The sequence below is a fragment of the Enhydra lutris genome, unplaced genomic scaffold (genome assembly GCF_002288905.1).
Source record: "Enhydra lutris kenyoni isolate GAN:26980312 unplaced genomic scaffold, ASM228890v2 scaffoldscaffold46, whole genome shotgun sequence".
NCBI classification, from domain to species: domain Eukaryota; kingdom Metazoa; phylum Chordata; class Mammalia; order Carnivora; family Mustelidae; genus Enhydra; species Enhydra lutris.
Genome location: NW_019154130.1, coordinates 13,714,830 through 13,739,831, shown reverse-complemented (window position 1 = coordinate 13,739,831; position 25,002 = coordinate 13,714,830). Strand labels below are relative to the sequence as shown.

The 25,002-nt window shown below is 45.1% G+C and overlaps 1 protein-coding gene across 1 annotated transcript in view; it reads right to left on the bottom strand.

The window, feature by feature from the left end:
- The window catches only part of LOC111156504 (serine/arginine repetitive matrix 4), a 143,044-nt gene extending 135,003 nt beyond the window's left edge, over nt 1-8,041 (bottom strand). The window contains exon 1 of the mRNA XM_022517443.1: nt 7,434-8,041. Coding sequence (XP_022373151.1) covers nt 7,434-7,564 — 131 coding nt within the window. The 5' untranslated portion in view covers nt 7,565-8,041. The remainder of the gene's footprint in view (nt 1-7,433) is intronic.
- Nucleotides 8,042-25,002: the final 16,961 nt, after the last annotated feature.

Genomic DNA, 25,002 nt, shown 5'->3' with positions numbered 1-25,002 from the left:
TTTCAGGGTTCGGCATTGTTCTGTATTTGGTTTGGCTTTGTCTCTATGACATCTTAATTCGTGTTTTATTTCACAGAGCTCCGCACACAGGCTGTGGCATATGGGAGCTCCCTCAGCAAAATCTCCAGTGAAGATGGGGGATGGAGGGGGAGCGAGAGAGAGAGGGAAAGAGAGAGAGATGGAGAGTAAGCAGACTGTAGCTTCAAAGGTGCGCCATGAAGAGGGGCGGCTGGGTGAGAGGGATAGTCTGAATCAGCGTGCATGGATACAAGAGATAGACCAAACCCTCACCGTCATGGGAACAAGATTTGCCACTACTGTTTGGAAGTCTAAACAGTGTGTTTTTCAATTTCCTAATCTGATTGATCACAATCAGAGAGATTGTAAATTTCATGCTTGTCCATAACACATGCAGGGGCCCAGCTAAGCTTCTAACACTGCTATTCAAAGTCATCCTGGCTGCATTTGAGTCAGGGAGAGGAGCCAATAGAATCAGATTAGACCTAGGATCCTGACTGAGAGGGCAGGAGGAACCCCCCTGTGACCCCCATCCCTGCTCCCAGCCTAGGAGTCAAGGACCTGGGAAGTCAGTCCTTAACTGGTTTACTACATTAATTGCTTGAAATGTTTCCTGCCTCCATCTAGGGAGTCATCCCCTGTTAGTCTTCTCCTCACTCACTCTGCTCTAGCCACACTGACTTCCTTGCGATCTTTAAATACATCAAACATGCTTCCACCTCAGGGCCTTTGCACTTACTGTTCCCTCTGTCTCAAAAACCCTTTCCCCTCGGTTATCCTTATGACTCCCTCCTTTCACCCAGGCAGGCCCCTGACCACCCCATCCAATCAACCAGCCCCCAGCCTTACCCTCTCTATCCCTTTCCCCTCCTTTATTCTTCTTTATAACACTTATTATAACCTAACCTTCTTTGATTTCTTCATTTATTACCTTGTTTCATTTATCACCTTTCTCCCTCACGAGAGCAGGGGCTTGGTGTTGTTCATTGCTATATTGAGTAGGAGCTCAATAAAATTGCTCCATGAATGAAAGCATGATTTTATTTTTTAGCCACAGGCGGCTTCTTCCCTTTTGTGATTCATTCCCTGTGGCTCATCTTCTCTTTGAAACGCGTGGGCTCACTCCAATCCCCCTACCATTGGTGGCTGCTCAAGGAATGCAGACTGGATTTTGTTTTAGCCAGAGCTAGACCATGAAGGACAAGAAACCTAATGGTCCACACCAGACTCTGCATCCTTGAGCCAATGACAGAGGAGTTGGAAATTTTATACAATAAGGGCAGTTCCTTTCCACAATCCCCCTTCATTAGCACTTAACTCTGAGCCCCCCAGCGGATGATGTCCTCTCTAGAAAGTTCAAATTGTTTTTTCTTCTGGGGAGAGAAAAAAAAAAAAAGGTCTCTTTTGAGACTCTACTATCAACAAAGGCCTTATTCATGCTGATCATTCCTTGCATTTATAGGTAAAATTGATGAAATAAAAGAATCACTCTCATTTCACAGATCAAACCACTAAGGATAACTGTGTGAGTCTAGGCAAGGGACTCCACACCTCATGGAGGGTGCCTCCCTCCTCTGGTTTTCTACATCCCCTTTTCTTATATTCCTACCCATATTACAGTACTTAGGACAGGCTGCCTCATGCTGTTCCTTACTGGTGCCTGTGTCCACCTTTGCCACTAAATTCTGAGGCCCTCCCAGGGAGAGATTGTATTCATTCATCTTTTCCTCCTTGATGGGCCTGGCACATAGTAATAATAAAAACAATAATTTATTATTAATAGTAAGAGTTAACATTGATGATGATAACCCTTCCTCTGTGCCAAACAGCACTTTCCATAAATTAGCCCATTCAGTATTCTCAACAGCTCTTGGAGAGGGCTGCTATTATTAGCCCCATTTTATGGATGAGGAAACCAAGATTGAGAAGGTCAAGTTCCTGCCAAAAGTCACACAGCATCTGCAAATAGTAAGCATCAGCAAATAGTAAACGGAAACAGGTATTTTGATTAGCTGATTTGATTTGATTAGATTTTTTTTTAACAGCTCTACATATCTCTAGTGGCTCTTTAGGGAATGCCAAAACCATGTTCAAAAATGAATACAGAGCACTGGGGTGGTCAGGTGCCACCGCCAGGCAACCCACCCAGCCTAGGTGCAGGGGAGGGGGGGTGGCACTCCCTCCTGACATCTCATTAGGTAAGTCTTGTCATGGTAACAAGAGCACTGTTGATGGAGCTCTTGGTCTGTGCCAGGCACTGTGCCGTGTACTTAACACGAATTACTTTGTCTACTGCTCACTACAACCCCATGAACTCAGTCTCGCACAGGTGGGCCAGCCGAAGGACAGAGAGGGCAAAGTGATTGGCAGAGTCCAAAGTAGGAAAGCTGAAGCCAGTTTCAGTCAAACCAATCAAATCTGAGCCCAGATTTGACTTCAGAGTCTAAGTTCTTCACCTTTCCACTTTCTCCCCCTCAGAAGTGTTCCCTCACACCCCAAAGTCTTATTAATGAGCAATTTAAAAACACTGGTTTTGTTAAGCCCCCCGCAAGTCCTTCCACCTCCCAGGAAGGTAAATCCAGCCACTCCAGAAGAAAGGATATTTTAAAAAATGTATTGTGCCCTGGCACCATGCCTGAGATGCTCACAAGAGCAGGAAGCGTATGACCCAGGCTTCCTTCCTCATCACAGGAGTTAAGCTTTCAGGGGTGTCCCCCATCCATCTTTTTCTGGAGGCCTAGAGTGGGAATGGAGTTCATCAAGGCTCACACAGCCCTGAAAAGCACTTCCCGGGGGCATTTCATCCAACCTCCTGTACCCACAGCAGCTGACATGTCTACTCGCCCAGCCAGACAGACGTCTATATCCCGAAAGCTTCATTCTGACACTAGTGTGAGTCAAATCTATCTGCAGAGTGTGTGTCTCTAAGGCGGCATTGATCAAGAATCCCCAGCCTGTCAGGAATGGGGGTGGACTGGGAGACAGCGAATCTGACACTGGATTTGGACTGCGTGTACTCATTCAATTAATGCATCCAAGTTTCATTCAGCATCTACTGCAGCCCGAGTCTCTAAGACAGCACGGTTGCCAAGTGAAAACAGCCGTGTCAGAAATAATGCCCCCCACTGACCCCTGTACACCATTCAGCAAATTTCACCTTTCAGAAGGAGAAAGGTTTGACCCAAACAATAACACTCCCTTTCCAGAGAAAAATGATCATTCATCACAGGGGCAAGCTTTCTCCATGACCCTCAGTACCTTGGTTTTTAACCACAGGCTGTCAGGAAATCACCTCCCAGCTGCCCCTCACTCTGCTCCTGAGGACAGAGTCAGCACAAATGTGCTAACTGATCTCTTGGCAAAAAGGGGAGGCTGGAATTAAATGGTTCAAAGGCATTTCTCCTGCCTAACAATTTCGCCATCTTTCCCTTTATGCAGTAAAATCTCCAATAGTTTGGAATTTATGATCCTTTGGACAGACCTGGGCTGAAGTCTGCTTCTGGACTATTCTGCATAGAGAGGTTTTTCGAAGAAAATTAATAGCTTGCCAAAAGAATTGTAAAGGGAATTGCTTATTCTATTTAAGAGGGCGGCCTTGCTAGCCCTTTACAAACACTCCAGCATCCACAAACAATTGATATGCTAATTTCAAATGGTTTTTACATGTTCATTAAGTCCTTAGCTACTATTTGGTGATATGATTATTACAGTTGGGTCTAGCCCCAGACATTTAAGTTCTTCACTCTGAGCATAAACTTTTTGCGTACAAACTTTTCTGGACCAAACAATTAAAAAAAGAGAATTAATCAAAGCCAGGAACAATGACTGTACTTCTTGGGTGGGGACAAGAGAGGAGTCTCTTACTCTCCAACTATCTTACTGATTCATGCTCTCTTTCAGTTCTTATAGGGCTGAGGCTTCACTTTGGCCACCCTACATCCCGGGTGGCCAGGGACAGTCCCTGTTACATCTTCCATCCTGGAGTAACGACTCACAGCGAGACTTTCACTCTCAATATGAATAATGAACTATACAGTCACTCTAAGTTTGATGGAACTAGGGATTCAACCTAATTTTCAAGGAGTTTGAGTCTTCTCTGGACTGGCAGTACCTGGTCATCTCTACACAAATGAAAAGAATGCAGTCTGAGGATGTTACAGCAATCCATCCCGAACCCAGGGAATTCTTCACCAGCCCTCCCCCACCCCCTAACTAAAAAAGTCTGATCAGAAATTCCCTAAGCTTCCCTCAGGGAGGAGAATGATGGGACCACGCTCACCCCACCTCCTGTGTGTTAATTCCATCTCAATGCATGGCCTGTTAGCTGAAATCCCAGGATGTTTACTGCCAGCATCATTTGGGGGAGAACTGGGTAGGCCTGAAGAACACAATACTGGAAGGAAGTGTTGACTTCCTTTGGCCATTATCAACTGAGCTGTTTCAGAAGCGATGTCTATTAAGCAATCACTCTGGACCACACACTGTGGGAAGTGTTTTACCTGACTCAGTCCTCATAATTCGATGCCTGAGATGGCTACTATTATTATTTCTATTTCAAGCTGATAAAACAGGCTCAGGTAGGTAAAGCGTCTTGTTCAGGACTCTCAGCGGAATGCTAGAGCCGGAACAAGAACCCAGGTCTGTCTGAAACTCAAGTCTGAGCTCTTAACCACTATGATATACTGCCTCCCACTCTGCTATACCAATCTGACATTTGAGTCAGACATCTGCTTGCAATTTGATACACATAAAGCTACTGCCTCATCAAGGATGCCTCATGGATGGGGAGAGGAAGGTGGGGGGGTGAGGGGAGGTTTTGCTTGGAGTGTGATTGTATGATATATGCATAGTGCTATGAAATCAACCAATTGAATATAAGCTTCTATCCTGGTACTAAATTATCTTCTGAGATAGACTTAAAATATCCTGGGGAAGTTCATTCAGAGGAGGGGTAGCCCTCATCTAGAAACACGTATTAAGTGTGTAACCAACAGAACTGGATGGTGTTTTGTCCAACCCCTCCCCCATCTCCCTACAGATCTGCTGACTATGTGCTGGTCTTGACTCATGGAACGAAATGACATTTCTGAGGAGACCAAGTACCTAGACTGCCTCTAGAGGAAGCCACTGGGGCTCAATTGATATTATGCCAGCGTCCCCTTCCTTCCTGAGAACTCAGCCCTGACAACATGGTACTTTCACTGTTAAGTAAGCCTACTACATTAGAAAGGATGCGGGAACTGACCTCGCTGGATGTGGCTGGCTTGGATGGGGCTGGGGATGATTTGGGTTTTACAGACAGTCTGTTGAAAGACGACTCAAACCCAGCCTTCCCTGAAGACTTGAATACAAATGCTCCCAGCTCACTTCCCACCCCAAACCAGGATGACAGCTATAAAACTGGAATCTATTCTACAGAGGGTCTGCACCTGTTACAGAAGTATCGAAGAAGATCCTTCCAGCGTGACATAAACTAGGGGCTTGTGACTCAGACTTTCATCCCCGCAGTGGTTTCCAGGGGTAAGGAGACCCATGATGGTAAAAAGACACCTAGAGGGAAATGACACCTGGGGGAGGAGGGCTGGCTATTGTTCAAGAGTTTCAGATGCATTATGCTCAGATTTGTACCATGCTACAGAAAGCCTGAGGGTTAGGAGACTTCAGGCAAGTCATATAATTGAGAATATGACCAAGAAAAGGGCATGCCAGTAACGGACAGACAGGCAAAGGGTAAAAATGCCAAGTTAGGTGGACTTTAGGCGTTTTCTGTATTCAAAAACCACGAGGAATCTGCTCTCCTCTTCCTGCAACCCTGAAATACATGGCAGACCCTGGACCAAATGTCACACAGGTAGTTTTCAATGAAATTATCTTTAGTTTCCACTACAAGGGCATATTCTTTGGCCTACACAGCACCTGGTTTGCCAACAGTAGGTGCACTCCAAAGGCGGAATGGATGGCTGAAACCCAGGAAGACAGAACTGCTGACGTCAAAACTCTCTACAAAGAACCTTTTCCCAAGCAGAGAAACATCAGTCTTGGACAGCATTTGGTGTTCTTATTCCCCTTTTCCAGCCTGTGTCACAAGGTGTCCCCTCCCTCCCATCTGCAAATACTGGCTGCTACTGCTGCTGCTTGAAGCCTACCACATCCTGCTTCTAGTACACCCATTCCCAACATGGGGTACCCATCTCTCTAAAGACCTGTATGAGCTACGCTCCTATCAGACTCTGAAAAGTTCTCCAGCCTGAGTTTGATTCTGTAGATAGGATTCACTGCCACCCACCCCACAACCACCGGAAAGTTCAGATCCCGTGGGTCCAGAACATCCTGTATGAAGCACTTTCACAGACATGTTTTCAATCTACTCTCTAATAGAGCCTGCCAGGATTAATAAATCCTCCAAGTGGTCTCCCCTGGTCCACTTCGTTCTTTTTCTCCCACTAAACCACTCATCCAACACCAGCGAAAGATGAGTTTTCATACTGCCTTGATTTTCCCTGACAGAGGGCACAGCCTTCTTCCTTTCATTCTCAAACTCCTCTAAATTGAACGCTTTATGAAAAAAATTGGGTTTTCTCTGTCTTGGAATGTTCTCCCCAGCCTCCTCTCCATTCCACCCCACCTCCTCTTCTCCTCCTTTCTGCCTTTCTTTCTTTCCTTCCCTTATTCTCCCCATCCCACTATTTTCACCATCTACGGGTCTGTTCTCATCCTTGAGTTCAAAGCAATCAGATCCTTGTTGAAAAACCAAACAAAACTCTTCCAAGATCATCTTCACGATCTTGGAAGGCTCCTCCCTGACTCTTGAGCTCAGAGTACTGGTTTTGGATGCTGGAGAAGAGAGAATTCAGCAGCAGTGGCAGCCAGAAAGGCGTGGAGGAGGGTGCTGTTTAGGGTGTATTTGAGGGAACAGCATATGGGCTTTTGTCAAAATGCTCAGAGCTCGTTAGTTTCTGAGCTGAGTATAGAAATGTGCCGTTTACCTCTGAACACTGCTTGAGCTGGTTCAACCCTCATCTTCTCTTCTTGTACAACACCCCAACTACCCCAATTCCACCATTCCTTTGACCCCCGTCCTCTGAGCTCTAATACCGAGAAGAGAAAAGTTTCTTAGTCAAGTCCTATCTCACTTACACCGCCCACCCCAAGAAAGCAAAACCTCCGGAACAGCAGCTGCCAGGTCAGCAGACCATTGAGTGTTGCTCCCCCTAAAGACTCCCTGTCCGTTCTCACCAGCTTCCACCTCACACAGGCAATCAGTTCCCATGTTCCAGAGGGAGACACCGAGTAGTGACGGGCAAAAGACAAGCGCCCTGGCCCAGCTGCCTGCATCCACCCCTCAGGACTCTGGGGCACACAGGCCAGGAAAGAAGGACCATCAGGGTCTCAACTGCTAAAAAGGAGGTCATTACCTTGGCAGCGGCTTGCGGGCCGTGATACTGGCGACAATGATGCTCTCGGGACGCGGGGTGGCCACAGCTTTAAAGGTTCCTCGCCAGAACTTCTCGAAAAGCTGCTTCTCGCCTTGCTGAACGCTCGCCATAGCCAACCCAAAGGGACCCGGGGCACCCGGGCGCTGTCCGAAGTGCTGAAACGTGGATTCCAAATGGGGGCACACCCGGCTCCGGGCTCAGTCCGTGTGAAACCCAGAGGGGTGGGGTGGGAGAGATCGGGGGTTCAGGGCGGGGGATGGGATGCCTCAGCCCGGTCAGGCAGGGGAGGAAGAAGGCTGATCCACCGTCTTTCTTTGCCTTCTGTGCTGTCTCGGGCTGAGCTCTGAGCTTGCGGAGCCTCCGCGCCCCAGGAAGGGAAGGGAGGGCTGGCTTTCTCGGCAGCGCCAGGAGAGAAGCGGCGACGGGGTCGTCTGTGTGTGTGTGTGCGTGCGCGTGTGAGCTCAGGCGCGCCCGGGTTTTGTCTCTCGCACAATGTGACGTTGGAAGAGGAGGCTGGTCGCGCGAGCTGCACTTTCCTCCCCCCTCTCCGTCTCTGCTCCTCCTCCCCACCAACTCGGTCCTCCTCCGGCACAGCCTCCTGCCGCCATCTGCATAACAAAAGCCCGCAGGTCCTGGGAGGAGAAAGGGCGGGGCAAGTGCCTGTCACCAGGGCCCCTAGGCGACGGAGTTGCAGTGCTGACCCCTCAGAGAAGCAATCCTGGCACCCCAAACTGAAACAGGCAGGAAATCCTGCTTCCCAGCCTGCGCTCCTCCCCAGCGGTAGCAGGCCTCTACCCCTTCCCCTATCTCTTCTTGCGTGCCTCTGGGCCTGGCCCCCTCCCTTCTCAGCCCCTTCCTTTCTCAAGTCTTGTAGCAGATCTTGGGGGGGGGGCAGGTAAAAAAAAAAACCCAAAACTTAACCTACCCACCCAAGCCAACCCGATCGCCTCACTTCTGGGAGGGACTGCCTAGGCAGCAAAGGGGGTCCCTTGCATTCCTCTTTGTGCCTGGGCGCTACGAGATTCCCACTACCCATAAAGTGCCATTTGATGGACAATCCATCACCAGTTCAGCTTTTCGCCATCTGCCAAGCCGGGTCCCCGCCCGCAGAGGGGCGCAGCGTTACATCTGTGCCTGCGGCGCTATAAGGAAGATTTCTTTTGTGCCTCACAGCCAGCCAGCCCAATGTCCCCGCTGCCAAACCCATCCAAAGGAAAGAGTGCCCCCCACCCCACTCCAGCCCCTGCACTCCTAGGGAATTCAGCCACAACTACAGAAAAGTGGTTAAGAAATTAACATAGCTTGTCTCAGGAGAGGAGTCCCTTTTGGAAAAGTAAAGCTTAGGGAGAGGGATTTAAGGAGGGGAAATCAGGATTACAGGTGGATAGATACTTTTAGGTCTCTCTCCTCATCTTCTACCCCCACCCACTTCAATCCTAGTCCCAGAAAGTGAGAGTTCACAATCACAAATAAGCCCTTTGAGGCACAGAGTCTGGGCAGACTTTCTCTGGTTTCACCCCCAGGGTTTTCATTAAGAAAAAGAGACAGTAGCAGGACCCCTCCCCACATGCCTCACTTGGAGTCCTTTAATCTCCAAAGAGTTACTACTCCCACTCCCTAGGTTGCAGGTTCCTGGAAGGAGGACTTGCCAACTCTTAACGGCCTCCAAGCACCTAGCATCAGGTCTGGGCCACAGCCAGAATAAACCCACGCTTCTTGCTGATGCTGATAGGGACAGAGACCAAGAGACCTGGGTACCAAGGTGAACTTCAGAAATTCTTTGAAAGGGACAGGAGGGGGATGTGAGAAAGGGGGAGAAGTAAGGCAGATAAGATGGGGGAGGAGAAGGAAGAAAGAACCCTGGAGAAATAAGAGTATGGATATATGGATCTAGAAATGTACGTAGCTTTGGATATGTGTTTATTTGGATATTTGTGTGCCCGCTTATGAAGAGTGACTGAGAGCACTGCTCGCTCTGCAGTGACCCCTTCTGGTCGACAACTAGAGACGCATTTGCCGGTTTCTTTTAAAAGATTTTTTTTTTTTTTAAGATTTTATTTATTTATTTGAGAGAGAGAGTGAGAGCATGAGAGGGGAGACGGTCAGAGGGAGAAGCAGGCTCTCCGCAGAGCTGGGAGCTGGATGTGGGACTCAATCCCGGGACTCCGGGACCATGACCTGAGCTGAAGGCAGTCGCCCAACTGACTGAGCCACCCAGGCGCCCATTTGCCAGTTTCTTAAAGTGGGTTGCCGCAGCCCAGAGGTGGGTTGGGCTGGGGCCTCAGAGGAGGAGGAAAATAGAGAGTAAGTTCTACCTGTCTTCTTCCTATCCTCCAGCCCAAATTCCCCTCTTTCACTCTCAGGCCCAGCTGCCCATGGAAACTATCATCTTAAATGCCATTGAGAGCTGGCCCCTTAAGTAGCCTGGGATATTTAAAACCATCTTCAGGCATGACATTTGGGGTCTGAACTGAGTCACTAGCAGGGGAGATATAGCAGGGATCCTACCCCCACAAGATCAATCAACACCTCTCAGCCTGTTCCTGTTCTAAGTTTCCAGAATGTTGATAAAGTTTCATTTGCATAACATTGCCTCTTTCGACCCTGGAATCGTAGCAAGAGGTAGGAGGGGGTAGCTGCTCCTACTCCCTTTTAAAGGTGAGGAAGGTGAGGTGTGGGATGGCCAAGTGACTTAACGCAAGGTGACTCTGTAGGGATCAAAGGATGTTTGGGAAAAATGGTTTCTGTTTTTGCTTGGGGGGCGTGGGGGTCCTTGGGATACCAGGCATTCCCAGGTGGAACTGTAAAAACTACCAGATACCAATGAATCATGTACAGAGTCGTGGTGGTGAGGCTTCTAAATGGGGGATCTTGGGTGATATTCCAGGCGTCAAAGCCAGGCTACTGGGGTTCAAATCCTGGCTCTGCCCTTTCCTAACTACATGATCATGGCACAGATTATGTATGTACTTAAGTTTCCGTAAACATAGTTTACTAAAAAAAGGAAGTTAAAAAAATAAAAAATAAAAATAAATTTTAAAAGGGAGTTATCATTTGCTTTGTTAAAAGCAGAGCCTCGGGCGCCTGGGTGGCTCAGTGGTTAAAGCCTCTGCCTTCGGCTCAGGTCATGATCTCAGGGTCCTGGGATCGAGTCCCGCATCGGGCTCTCTGCTCAGCAGGGAGCCTGCCTCCTCCTCCTGTCTCTCTCTGCCTGCCTCTCTGCCTACTTGTGATCTGTCAAATAAATTAAAAAAAAAAATCTTAAAAAAAAAAAAAAAAAAAAGCAGAACCTCTAGAGTCAGACAGAACTAGGGTATGAAGCCCAGCTCTGCCACTTTTGAGCTGCATGGCTTTGGGTTAGTTACAAATCTCTGCCTCAGCTTCCCCATCTATGAGATGGAGATATTAGGGGCACCTGGGTGGCTCAGTGGGTTGAGCCTCTGCCTTCGGCTCGGATCATGATCTCGGGGTCTTGGGATCAAGCCCCATGTCGGACTGTCTGCTCAGGGGGGAGCCTGCTTCCCACTCTCTCTCTGCCTACTTGTGATCTCTCTCTCTGTCAAATAAATAAATAACTTTTTTTTAAAAAAGTGGAGATATTAATGCACATTTCTTATGGTGGTGGTGAGGATCAGATAAAATATTCCCTATATTTAGCGTGGTGTCCGATTCATAGCAAATGCCCATTAAATGGTAGTATTACTGCTGCTGTTGTTGGAATCATCAGCTGTTGGCATCTTCAGTCCTTATTTGGTTCAATAATCACTCATCAATCCCTCTACTTGATTGGGAACAATCCTGGGCATGGAGGGTTCAATGATAAACAAGGCATGGACCGTTCCCTGAAGGAGCACACAGTCTAATTCACCTTCTGGGGCCCCACTGCCTAACATCTGTCTCCTTTTCACCTTATCAAGTCTGGGATGCGAACGCCAACCAATCAGTAGTGGCTACCTAAAGAATGTGTTGAAAAAGATCCTGAAGTCCTGTCCCAGAAAGACTGCTACAATGGGTTAGTGATATTTGCCACCAGCATAGCAGAGAGAGAGAGACAGCAATTGTGTTGCATGTGACTTAGGCTGTAGGTCTGGCTTTTCCAATATGACATGAGCCCTTGTTCTATCAGTTGATCAAAATATAACCATCTTGTTCTCATTCCCTCAGGGAATTGCTCCGTTTTCCCAGGTGCAAACAGTCCACCTCATAAATTGTGACCTATCCATATGCTGGTTATGAATACAAACATGTCACACAATTGTTACCTGTCCTCTGTGGTCTGCTGGTGGCCACCATCCATCAGCAACCGTCCACCAGTCCATCACAGCACTCTAGCTGGGACAAGACCTAAGAATCCTTCTCAACACATTCTTTAAAGAGCTACCCCTAACTGGCTGAAGATGGCATTCCAGATAAAATCAATCTGCCATCCACGTCCAGAGGAGGCTTAGTTGCTTGATTGGTATTGTTCTTTCATTAGAAGGAGGGGAGACCAGGGAGCAGCGAGTCTAGGAGTTGCAAATCCAGGCACTCAGATCGTGAGCTAAAGAGATTCTTATGCATCTTTCCTCCTAGTGATCCAAAGAGGCAGCACCTCCAGCTCAGAGGCATAGCTACCCCTCATCCTAAAGCAGTTCAAATCCTACCTCACTGAGGTTACTGTGTTACCTTGGGGAAAATCCTTACTCTCTCTGTGCCCATGACTTCTCTGAGTATAGAAACTGATCATTATCCACCAGCACCAAGGGACATTAGGGTACTTGACAGTCTGTACCCATTTCCAGGTGTCCCATGAGCAGTGAATGATTCAAATAATTGGGAAGATACTGGGAAATATGACAATAAGACCAATTCATCTGTCCTTGGGCCTTTAAATTTTGTGCTAAACTATTCAAATTACAAGATTCTGTATTTCTTCATATAAACTTTTGGGGAGGAAAAAATGATTGCACTACTGGGGTTTACTAATCCTTACTCCTTGAAAGTCCCACCTCGTGTCTAACCTGAATCCCACCTTTGCAGTTAATTGTCCATTTCTCTACTAGTACATAGATATACACTGCTTCCAATGGCCCTGGACTAACACAGATAAACCAGGAATACTTTTTTTCCCTGGCTGCACAGTTCCCAAGGGTCTACAAGACAAATACATTCACTGCTGTCCCAGATAATAATAATAATAGTTGTGCTTATCATGTATATGTCACTATACCTAATGTTGTTATAGTCACCACTTGTGCTAAACCTCTGATATACAATTACCTCATTTAATCCTTGCAACAACTCTATGAGCAATGAACCACCACTGTCTGAATTTTGCAGATTTGGAAGCTGAGTCTTAGAGTGGTGAGAAGATTCGGTATGTGCAATGATGTCACACTGAAAAAGAGCCGAGTAGACCCAAGGAAGAGGTTAAAGACCAGAGAACATAGTTAGTGCCCGAAAAGTGTGCTCTATGTAATTATTCTGACGAGTTTTAAAAACCAATGATATTATACCATTTTCTTCTCAAAGTGGTGTTCCTTGGAATGCTAATGGTACTTTCCAGAAACTTTTAGGTGGTACCCAGGCAGAGACAGCATTGAATAACACTGGAGTGTGTGGTCATATAAGTGAGAAGATATTCCCTTTCTCAGTCAATTTTCTTCCTAGCCATTAAGTTGCTTCCAAAAGTAAATCTCCATACCCTTGATTTTCTTGAAATGTCTTGAACAACATCTCTTAGCACTTAGTTTCAACAATGAAAAAAATGACTTTGGATTCAGAAGCTTGGACAATGAGAATTTAATAATAACTTTGCTTTCATCAAATTTATTTTATAGTCTATTTTCCACTATGGGTATGTGATACTGGTTTTTCATTTCTAAAATATCCTCTTTAAGTAAATTTGTTAGGTAAAGAGATGAGTCACTTTTCTAAAAACTTTTCATTCATGAAAAAACATCAAACATATACAAAAATAAAGGAGCTAGCATAATGAACCCCTATATCCATTTTTTAATTTCAATGATTATCGATACATAGTTGATTTTTTTTTATCTCACTCTGACCCACTTTCCACACTTTTAAGGCAATCTGAAGCAAATCCAAGACACTATATTATTCCAGTTGGAAATACTATAGAATGTATCTTCAGAAGATAGGAACTGCCTTTTTTTTAAGCATAACTACAATATCATATTAGACAAAAGTAACAATAATTTCTTAATATCTGCAAATATCAAGTCAATGTCCACTTCCCCACAATCATCTTTCAGTGTTTGTTTATTGGTTTGTTTGTTGGAACTGAGATTCAAATATGCCCAATCATTGTGGCAACCTCCCTAAGTATCCTTTCATCTGTAAATCCACCACCCCCCACCAAATATTCACAGTCCATCATTCTTTCTTCTTTATTTTTGATAAGACACTTGGCTCTTTGTCTAGAAAACTTTCCCCTAATCTCTATTTTCCTGATTGCATGCCTGTAGCATTGATAATGTTTCTCTGTGCCCTTGATTTCCTGGTAACGTGATGGTAGGTCCTGGAAGTTTAACCAGATTTATGTTCACAAGAAATTCCACCAGGTTAATACTGTGTGATTTTTTTTCTTTTCTTGTCATGCTAAGCGACACTAAAGTTCTTTGCCTAATTTATTAATTTATTAGAGGTTGCAAAATGGTGGTGTTTTAGCCTCTGTTTCTCACATATTAGCTATAACAGTTCCATAGAGAAGTATCCCCTCATCAACCTGTTGAGCAACTCAGCGAACCATTGTATAGAAAAGGCAGAATAAGTACTTGATCCTTTCCCTTTATTTACTAGTTCAAAAATAATCGGTTGGTGTACTAACATCCTTATGAGGTATTACTGAGTGATTTTTTTAATCCTTAAGATGAACTTACAGATTTAAATACACTTAGTATGCTTCCGTTAATTGCCTTTAGTATCCTTAATAATGCTCTAATTGTCCCACCTTTAGTCAGGAGAGTCTATTCAATTGGTTCCCAAGTCCTTTGCTATGATCCTAGAAGCCTCTGATGGCTTTGTTGCTTTCTGATATATCAAGACGTTCCAAGCTAAGCTGTCCAGACCTAGAATCAGCCAGTTCTCTGAACAGCATGGGGGGCCAGGGTTACTCATCCTTACTGGGTTACTCAGTCATGGTTTCCAGGACTTTTTAGCACAGAGACCTAGGAAATTTTATTTTGAGACCAAAAAAATATAAAGTTTCTACATTTCTAGCTCAAAGAAGAGCTGAAGATTTTTCTTATAAATCATAAATCTTACATTTGTATTTCCTTGTTGACAAGCCAAAAATCCAAGTTTAGCAACACCAACATAATTACTCATTTCCTTTATCCCACAATACCACACATGCCTATTTCAGAACACCCAGACTCACACTACCACCCATAATAGGATTATTGAAATCAGTTTAAGATTCTTTTAACCTCAACTTACCATGTATTAAAACCAACTGGATAGGATCACGTTAAGTTTTATTTATTTTACTTTTGATTTTTAGGGATTACTTCTTAATATAACTTTTTTTTTTAAGTTATGTCAAATATTTACACAATTCTAAAGTCGAAAGTGCCAAAAAGGTATATTCGGACAAGTCTGGACACCCTGTCCTATCTACCCCCTTCTTCTCCCTCTCTGTGTATAATTTTAAAATATTTTATGCTTCATCCTTCCACTTAAGATAATATTTCTCGTTCAAAGTCATTTCATTTTTTAAAAGTTCAAATTGTAAGAGCACAAGTGAGGCAAAGATGCACAGAATATCCTAACGTTGTATTTAAATTACTAATGTTGAAGGCAGACTGTATTATTTCTCTGTGCAGTAGCCTAACCCTGCCACCGTCACCGTCAGATTCAATAGCCTTTTGTACAGAGGTGTGTAAACGGCTCATTTACTACAAGTGACACGTACTTATCATGTACGCACTGTGGGCATCACATCTACTATACTAAGCGACTGTCATATTTAAATTGTATACGGACATACAAATCCATGCTCTCCTAAACAGAAAGCTGGAAAGAGAACTTGCCTAAGAGAACCCAGTCTGGCATCTAAATCTAAAAGCGGTCTTCCATCTGCCACGGCTCACCTGTGTGTGTGTGTGTGTGTGTGTGTGTGTGTGTGTGTGTGTGTGTGTGTGTGTGTTACATTGTTCCTAGTGCCTTCTGCTTTTAAAGATAGGCTGTAACTTCTGAATGTGGCTTACTTTGTTTTGTCTGTTACTTCTTTTCTGCTGAAAGGAATACAGAATTCTCTCTTGGAATGTTTTGAAGCAGAAGACAAAGGCAACTGACCTTTGGTTTGGGGAGAGAAAAAAAAAAAGAAAGAACAAGAAAGAGAAAGGCAAGTCTGTTCATACGCCCTTGTCCGGGCATCTTCTGCAGCCGGGGGCTCTGGGGATCCCTGCCTGTGGCAGCACCCTCCCTCCCACTTTGCCCCTGGATGGGATGTTGCAGAAATAATTACCAAACAAATCGATAGTCAGGGTAGTGATGTGACCACGGTTCTTAATGCATCATTTTCCTCCTGGAAACTCAGCTTGCCTTACAGGCAGGCTGGATTCTACACAAGCTCCCGACAACCCAAAAGCCCAGAATAACTTCTGGACTATTTAATCTTTTCTCTCTGGACAAGCACTGTATGAACATTTTCACATTTCTCTCTTGCAGTGACACTGAAGCAGGCTCTATACGAGGCGAAGGGACTGCTCTGAGAGTGCATAGCCAGAATGGCTGGGGTACTTTTTTCCCTTTTACTCTTTTTTTTTTTTTTTTTCGGGGTTGGGGAGAGGGGGAAGGAGGTTGATTCAATAGATGTGTCCTAGAATTCTGTTTTTAGAAAAGTGATAAATGCTATTTTTTTAAGTCCCTCCCCACTAGACTTTATGGAGACTTCCCTAGGTTTATTAATTGGGAACAGGCTTATCACTCTCAGCCCCGTCTGTATTAATTCAACTATCTTTGCATGAGGCTGGGAAAGGCACTGAGGGCTTGAAGGGCCAGGATTCCTGTCCTCACCCAACCCAAGCATCTCTACACCGAACTCCAGCCTCAGCTTTCCCATCTGTGAAGTTTGTCGGTTGGGCCCTCCCTCAGAAGTCTCAAACTGGCAGACCACAGAATGAACCCGGCCTACGGATGTGTTTTATTTGATACCCACAAGGTTACCTTAAAAACAGAGAACTGGAGTAACTACAGGTCAAAGGCAAATGCTTTCAGTTTTGCCACAGACGCCCCCCACGCCTAACTGCGTCTCATTCAGGCTTCCGCACGCACACACATTTCCCACTGGAATCCTGTGGCAACTCCTGGACTCGAGCATCCCGGGTGGGGGGGGGAGCGGGGGGGCTTCTATAGTCTATGTTTTTCTTTGCTTAGACTATTCATAACAATAATTTTTAAAAGATTTTTATTTATTAGAGAGAGAGAGAGAACACATCAGGGGAAGTGGCAGAAGGAGAGGAAGAAGCAGGTTCTCGGCTGAGCAGGGAGCCCAACACGGGGGCTCGATCTCAGGACCCCCAAGATCATGACCTGAGCTGAAGGCAGATGCACAACCGACAGAACCAGCCAGGTGCCCAATAGTAATTTTAATAATAGCAGAATTAGCATTTGTTGAGCAATTACTATCTGCCTTGCTGTGCGTGGAGCATTAATTAATTAATCAATCAATTAATTAACACACCATCTCATTCCCTCCTTAATAGCAATCCAAGTGGGAAGCAATAATTGCAATCCATCTTTTTCGTATGAAGAAAGTAAGCCTCAGAAGGATACGCAACTCGCCCAAGGATACACAGATGATGGTAAGGAGAAGGGCTGGGATGGAGAGCCAGGTTTTTCTAATCCCAAAGCCCGCACTCTTAACCATAGGTGATATTCTTTACTGGGACAGCGTGGGGCTGACTAATTGGATGGATGTTAGGTACAGGGCAGTCTGGGTACCAAGGATATGGCTCTGGTGGCCAGGACCCTGTAGAGGGATCTGAGGAGCAGCCATTTGCTGAGGTGAATAAAAGTACTTCAATAGTAAATGTCGAACCGGTTTTCTGGCTGAGTGGCAGGACTGCTCTTAACCACTCTACTTGCTAGTGTCTTGCTGAGTCAGAGGCCCAGAGGAATCTTGAGAACCTGTGTTCAAGAAACACGAAGTACACAGTGCTGACCAGACAAATGCCAAGTGATTTTGGAGGTGGACAGGGTCTCCTGAGAGTTGGGAGTGGGGTGGGGATTCAAAAACAAAAGCCAGACTCCCTGCTTTCAGAAACTTAGAAATAAAGGAGATGGTATTGACCTGGAAAGACAGTTCTTTGGGTTTCCACATGAGGTAAAGGAAGCCAGGGTTAATATTAAATGGGGGACCATTTAATGGGGCTCTGGCCCCAAACCACGGAGAGTGGGGCTGACTCTTAGCAAAGTGATTCAAGTCATGTGACCCTTCTCATTGTTATAACACATTTATAAAATTTATTGGGGACAGGCTACATGCTAGAGATTGTACCAAATGCTGAGGTTTCAACAAGAAGAAAATCTCTGCCTTTGACAGGTTCCCCATCCAGGGTAGGGGACAGACAAGTAAACTGCTGTGACTCTGGTGTGGTCAGTGACATTATGGGCCAGACTCAGAGGTGCACAGAGAAGGAGTCTTCTTCTCTGAATTGATACAATCTGGGAAAAACGAGAACCAAAAATTGAGATGCAGACCAAGGAGGCAGAGAGAGGGAAAGAACACTCCAGGCAGAGAACTCTTCCGTAGGAAGACCCAGCGATGAGACAGAGCTTAGAGGATTCCAGTGGTTCTCAAAGTGAAGGGCAGACCAGCGGCTTCAGCACCTCCTGGGAACTTGACAGAAATGCAGACTCTCAGGCCCCCACCCCAGACTTACAGAAATGCGCATTCTAAGAGGTGGGATCCAGAGGGCTGGGTTTTGACAAGCCCTCCAAGTGACTGACTCAAGTTCACATTTGAGAAACACCGAGGATGGCATTTTGTGCAGGAGTGATCAGAGTGTGGCTAGAGAAGAGAGTGGGACCAGGCTGCAAGGAGCCTTAAACCATCAGGGTTTTATCTCGAGGGTAATAAGGAGCTTTTGAGGAACCTTAAAAGGAGCAGGACATGACTTTGAACGTCATAAGCATTCCTCCGAACTGAGCTGGTTCCTACCTCCAAGCTGTTTTCATTTGCCTAGAACATTCTACTCCTAGGTTTTTAAAATAACTAACTCCTTATTCAGATCTCAGTTCAAATGCTAGTTTCCTCGGACCACATGGTAAACAGTTCTCCTCTTCTCGTTTCCCCAATCAGCTCGTTTTATTTTCTTACAGCTTTTATCTCCACCTGCAACCACTTTGTTTATTACGTGATTTTTCCCCCGTCTCCTACTAAAACACAGTTGCAGAAAGGAGAAACCAGTCTGCCTTGTTCACTCCTGTGCACCCTGCCTCCGTCACGCCCACCCAGCACATAGCAAGTGCTTTCAATAACTACACTCAGGGAACGAGAGATGTGTGAAGCCCCCACCATGAAATTCCCCCAGTGGTCATCAAAATACAGAGACACTGAGGAAGCTCAGAGGAAAGGAACACTTGATTGGGTGGGTTTACCTGGGACAACTTCAAGAAAGAGCTGGGGCTTTCAATCTTCAAGAGGGTAAGTAAGGGAAAGAGGAGAGAGAAGCAGGGAAATAACACAGAAAGAAAACACAGAATGAAGACAGAAGCCAAAACAAGCCAGTTGAAGGCAAGGACCCCAGGCCAGTTAAGTGAGCTAGGAAAAAAGCAGAGAAGGGGAATAATGAAGATGATGGGTGGGAGCAGGAAGGCAGTGGTGAGGGGAGGAGGGGATCCTCATGAATTCTAAGACCACAGATGAGTTTCCCTCCTCAACCACTGTTCAAAGCGCCCCTAAGCCATCTGTCCCTCTGTCCATCCATCCCACCCAGACTGCTGCCGTCTTCTAAGTTAGAAGTGAGTATTCCAAAATGTTGGGTTTCCGCAAACACACACAACTTTTGAAATATAAATAAATGAAATGGAGGGTGCCAGTTTTTTTGGTCAGGTGAAAATTTGATCATTTCACAAAATTAAGTATACTTTATACCCAAAATGTAGGAGAAAGGAAACAGATCTCGGAATAAAGAACTGACTCCTGAGCGGACAAATCTCACTTGCTGGAAAACACACAATATGGTCCATAGTGGTTTTTCACTCCTTTTGCCACAGACTGGTGGAAAAGACCCACATCAGACCAGGATAAAGTACCTGGAACACTGCCCTAGACACCATATGGCCAGCCCCAAAAGGAGGCTGGGATGTGGATTCAATGTTTATATTCAAAATAAATAGGAAAACTAGCCTGGAAAGTCAAAGTTAAGTTCACAGAGTCACTAACCTTCTAGATCCATCTGTCCAATCCCTCTCCCCACTTTTTTTCTTTTGCATTTTTTTATTATGATAAAATTATGATAAAATAAACATAACCTAAAATTTTCCATTTTAACCATTTTTAGGTGTACAACTCAGTGGCATTAAGTACATTCCCAATGTTGTATAGCCATCACCAATAGCTAGCTCCAGAAGGCTTTCATCATTCCAAATAGAAACTCTGTTCCCATTAAACACTAACTCCCTCTCTCCCATCCCCCCAGCCCCGGATAAACTATTTTCTCCTTTCTGTCCCTATGAACTGGCCTATTCTAAGTACTGCATATAAGTGGAATCATTCACAATTTCTTTTTCTGCCAGGCTTATTTCACTTAGCATAATATTTCTAAAGTTCATCCATGTGGTGGCACGTGTCAGAATTCATTTCTTTTTAAGACAGAACAATATTCCATTATATGTATATACTACCTTTTGTTTATCCATTCACCTGTCCATGGATGCTTCGGTTGTTTCTACCTTTTGGCTACTGTGAATAATGCCATTAGGAATGTTGGTATACACACATCTGCTTGAACCCCTGCTTGAGTTATTTTGGAACAGAGTTAGGGAGTTTTTGGGATTGCCCAAGTCTTATGGTAATTCTATGTTTAATTTTTTTAAGGACCTACCCTTCATTATCAATGTCAAGGAACTGAAGGCTGGAGTGGGTTCAGGATCTGCCTCAGGCTATACGGCACTGAGGAGGTGTTAGGAGTTGAACTCTCTACCAGCCCCAGACACTGGGCATTAGCCAAGGCAGGGGAGAAACCACAGGGTTTCATCATTCATGTTTCATCAAACATCAAGGGCAGGGACAGGGTTTGGGTGTCCCCTAGGCAGAAGAGTCCACCCTTTGGCAGTCTGTTTTTCTGATCCTGGGCCAAAGGCACACACAGTCAAGAGTCTGCAACTGTAGGCATAAGAGGGTAGGGGTAAGCAGCACATTGTGGAAGAAGGAAGGCTGGAGATGAAGAAAAATTAAAACAGTTTTGCTCAAGTGCTTGGGGGAAAAAGCTCCTACATTTTGGGGGAAAGTTAGGAAGCAAAGAGAATTGATGGGAACAGCCTGGCTTAGAAACTCTGGTCTAGTTCTATAAAAGAAAGGCTCACTCCTAAATTAAAAGCCAAATTTGGGGGGAAAATGATCCCCACCCATGAGACAAACTCATACATCAGTACATCAAGAAATAGAAAAGCTTCTTCGTTAAGTACAAGTTGGGGATAGAGCCTGAAGACCAGGATATAAAGTCCTGGCTCTTCCACTTACCAACTTTGTGACTTCTATAAGAGATAACCCTTCTCTAAGCTTCAGTTTACACATCTGTAAAGTGAGGCAATAATAGTACCTACCTCATAGGAAACTGAATTGTTAAATTCAATGAAACGATTACTAAAATTCAGTAGAGCCAGAGATTCTGCATGTCTAAGCAGCCACCAGGTGACGGCCATGGATGCTGGTCTACAGACCCCTGACCAGCAAGGTTTTAAAAAGCCTAGTCTAGGCCTGGTCTCACGCACAGTAAATGCTTTGGTAAATGTCAGCTCAGAAGTAATAATGATATTTAGTGGGTTCTGGAGCTGTGGGGACTGACCCAGTGGCAGGAGTAAATCTACAGTCTCCTAGAAGAAGCAGAGGTCTGGTGCTTCGGTGTGGAGTTTATCTGAAGTGAGTAACTCTTCAGAGTGGCTCTTGTTGCTCAGAGAGATGAGAGTTGGAAGGCCTGACTGTAATAATGGTGAACCAGACTCTTCAGCCTGTAAGTCAGCTGGAGTCTCTGTTTATGCATGGAGGTTTGGGTCATGCAGGAAATCAAAACTAGGAAGTAAACTTTTGGGGACAAGTTAGGCACTGTATTAATTTATTTAGGAAGTATTTACCGAGCATCTACTAATGCATAGCACTATACTAGGCACTGGGGGGTCTAACTATAATAACCACAGCTCCTGCCCTCAAGGAGTTCACAATCCAGGAGGAGGGGGCTAAACCATTAGAGAGGCAACATCCAAAATTCAGAATGATGGACATCCCAATGGGGAAAGTTTTGAGAGGAGTCCTCTGCTCAGTCCGAGGGAGTTAAGGAAAGATTCCTAGAGGAAGCAATGGCTGAGTCGTGAAAGATAAAAAAGAGTTATCCAGGAGAGGATGTGGGAGCAGAGAGGGTCCCCGGAAGAGGGGAAAGCCTAGGCTAAAGCAGGGGCATCGGGGAGAACAGAGCCTCTTCCCAGAAGTAGCTCAGTTTATGGGTAACGGGGCTGGGGATGCAGAGAACAGCCTAAAGCTGCAGAGAAGACTAGAATTCCACACTAAGGCATCTGTACTTCTTTGGAAGCCCGAGATCTGTGGGGCCAACAAAGCCCTCTGACGCTCTCTGCAAAGTCTGCATTTATGTGTCTGTGTGCATTACCCTAGGATAAAATGACTGGGTTTCCATCAGACTCTCGAGTGGATTCCAGATCCCCCGATAGGTAAGAATCCTGGGAGCTGACGATGGGATCTAAGCCTCCTGTTGGTTAGTGCTTGCTCTGTACAGGGAAGGGAATGTCACAAACTCTGGGATGGAGAATTCAGTGACAGAGGAAGAGCCTACTACCCTGTCCTTTTCTTCCCCCTTAAATCTTTGCACATCAACTCTCTCTACCTGGGACACTCTTTCTCACCCCTGCTGCCTCCCACAGCTCACCTCGTTAATTCTTACTCATCCTTCAGATTTCAACCCAAAATCTCCCCTCCCTGGAGAAGACTAGCTTGACTTCTCCCATGAAGTCAGCCCCCTCCCATTATACACTCCTAACTCCTCTGAAACAGTTGCCACACGTTTAATTACATAATGAACAATGCAATTCATCACTCATAGCTGTCTGCATCCCTCCCATCTACTAGAATACACACTGTTGTTGAAGATATCACCTGCGTTCACAGCTATAATGTCAACACTCTCAACATGTTTTGGCACATAGTGGGGACTCAATAAATATTACTGAATGATGACATGAATATCTGAATGAATGAATGAATGAATGAATGAATGAGTGGACTGACATGGCTGGTCATTACTACCTGAATTCTTTCCCCTCTCAGCCCTAACCCTATCCCCCACCCTCCAACTCTTCATTGTGTATTTTAAGCTCTGACTCTTGAGAACCAAATCATCGCCCATTGCATGGTGGAAAAAAATTGCAGCAGAGAACTGACCATCCAGGCAGATTTCCAAAGCCTACCTAGCTAGTAGCTTCATAGCAATGGTTTGAACATTAGTTTTTCACTTAGTGAACAGAAGAAGTCTATGGGCTAGAATCCAGGGACCTTTCCAAAGTGGTCAGCAACCCCATTATTGACCAGCACCAGCATGTCACTCATGCCTGTATCTGGAAAATCCTGATATCTGTTTCCTAGTGAGCAAGTTGCCCTTATTTGGCTTATTCCTTCTGAGCTGTCAGGAAAGTGGGAAGACTATCATTTGTTCTACATCATCCCATGTGAAGAGAAGAGGAGAAGAACAATACTCACATTACAATAGCAGCTTTGGATTTAATATTATTAGAGTAGGGGTGAGTAATCTTGAAGGCAAAGAGCAAGGAGGGTGAGTCAACAGTTTTTCAGTGGGTGTCCTATTAGCAGCGTGAACCTCTGTCTTCTAACTCCCACCCAATGACTGTGACTCCCCAAGTGTTCATCTTCCATCACCTAGCCAGAGCTTCCAGGACCCTCAGTTTCCTTATCTGTAAAGTGGGCAGAACACTATTTATCTGATAGGATGGTGGGGGGAATTAAACGAGATAACATATGCAAAGTGTTTGCCTCTATACTGCCTTCTCCCCATACACAAACCCACATTTCCCAGCAATCTGAAGATTAATGTAACTATCAGACCCCATATTCTACACAGCCCTATTAATACAGAGAGCAAAAATGTGAAGCTCTAGGTCAGACGGTTTGCAGATGATCCGTGGAACAAAACAGAAAGGAGCTCTGTAGGACAGCATTAGGTTTCATTAGCGCAAAAGGTTTGGTTATACATCTTTAACCAACAGGGAACTTTCTCTGTCTTTTCCATCCAGTAAGCATTTTCCCTTCAAACTATCGATTTTTTTTTTTTTTAAGCTGATGGAACAGGAAAGAAGAAGGGAAAGAAGCCACTCTTTTTTCATTTCTTCAAAGGCAACCCAAATTTGATCCCTTTAGTGAATGGCTCAAGATAAAAACTCCACTTCAGTCTGTTTTCTGTGATTAAACAACCCTCTTGTTTGTCAAATAGCAGGGAGAAGAGAAGAAAGGAAAGCTCTTGTCGCTGTTAAGTGCTGAAAGCGTTCTCCCCTCCCAGCTCCCAGAGGTTAGGTGCACCAATGCCTACGAAGAAATTCTTGAGACGGGAGGCAAAAGCTGAGGTACGGCTGCCTAGAGTAGGAAAGAAAGTGAGGATGGGGTGGGATGCCCAAAAAAGCCCCCATGGAATTATGGAATCCTCAAATTGGAAAGGTCTAGAACTCTTCAGCCCCAGCTTTCTTTTTAGGGACCTCACATCACTTGAAACCAGTCTGTTCCATGATATTCTCCATGCAACAAATCATATCCTTGAGTGAAACAGACTGCCAAGAAAGGTTTGGGGGTTGAAGGGGGCTCACCTAAACCCGTCTTGCTTCACCAAAATCCAGTTTCAACGTGGCAAGAGGAGAACTTGAGTTTTCATGGGAGGCGAGAAATTTTTACTCAAATCACTCTTAGGATCTCAAAGTTCAGGTTGGGACAGAAATGTGTTGGTCTGTTGATAAGGTGGACAGAGGTACGAATAAAAATACAGGACACCCAGCTGAATCTGAATTTCAAATGAACCATGAATTTTTTAAGTATGTCCCATGTAATGTTTGGGACATACTTGTACTAAAAAAAAAATGTTTCCCTGTCTATTTGAGATTTTACAATTTTTTTTTTTTTTTAAGATTTTATTTATTTATTGGACAGACAGAGATCACAAGTAGGCAGAGAGGCAGGCAGAGAGAGAGGGGGAAGCAGGCTCCCCGCTGAGCGGAGAGCCCGATGCGGGGCTCGATCCCAGGACCCTGAGATCATGACCTGAGCCGAAGGCAGAGGCTTTAACCCACTGAGCCACCCAGGCGCCACCCT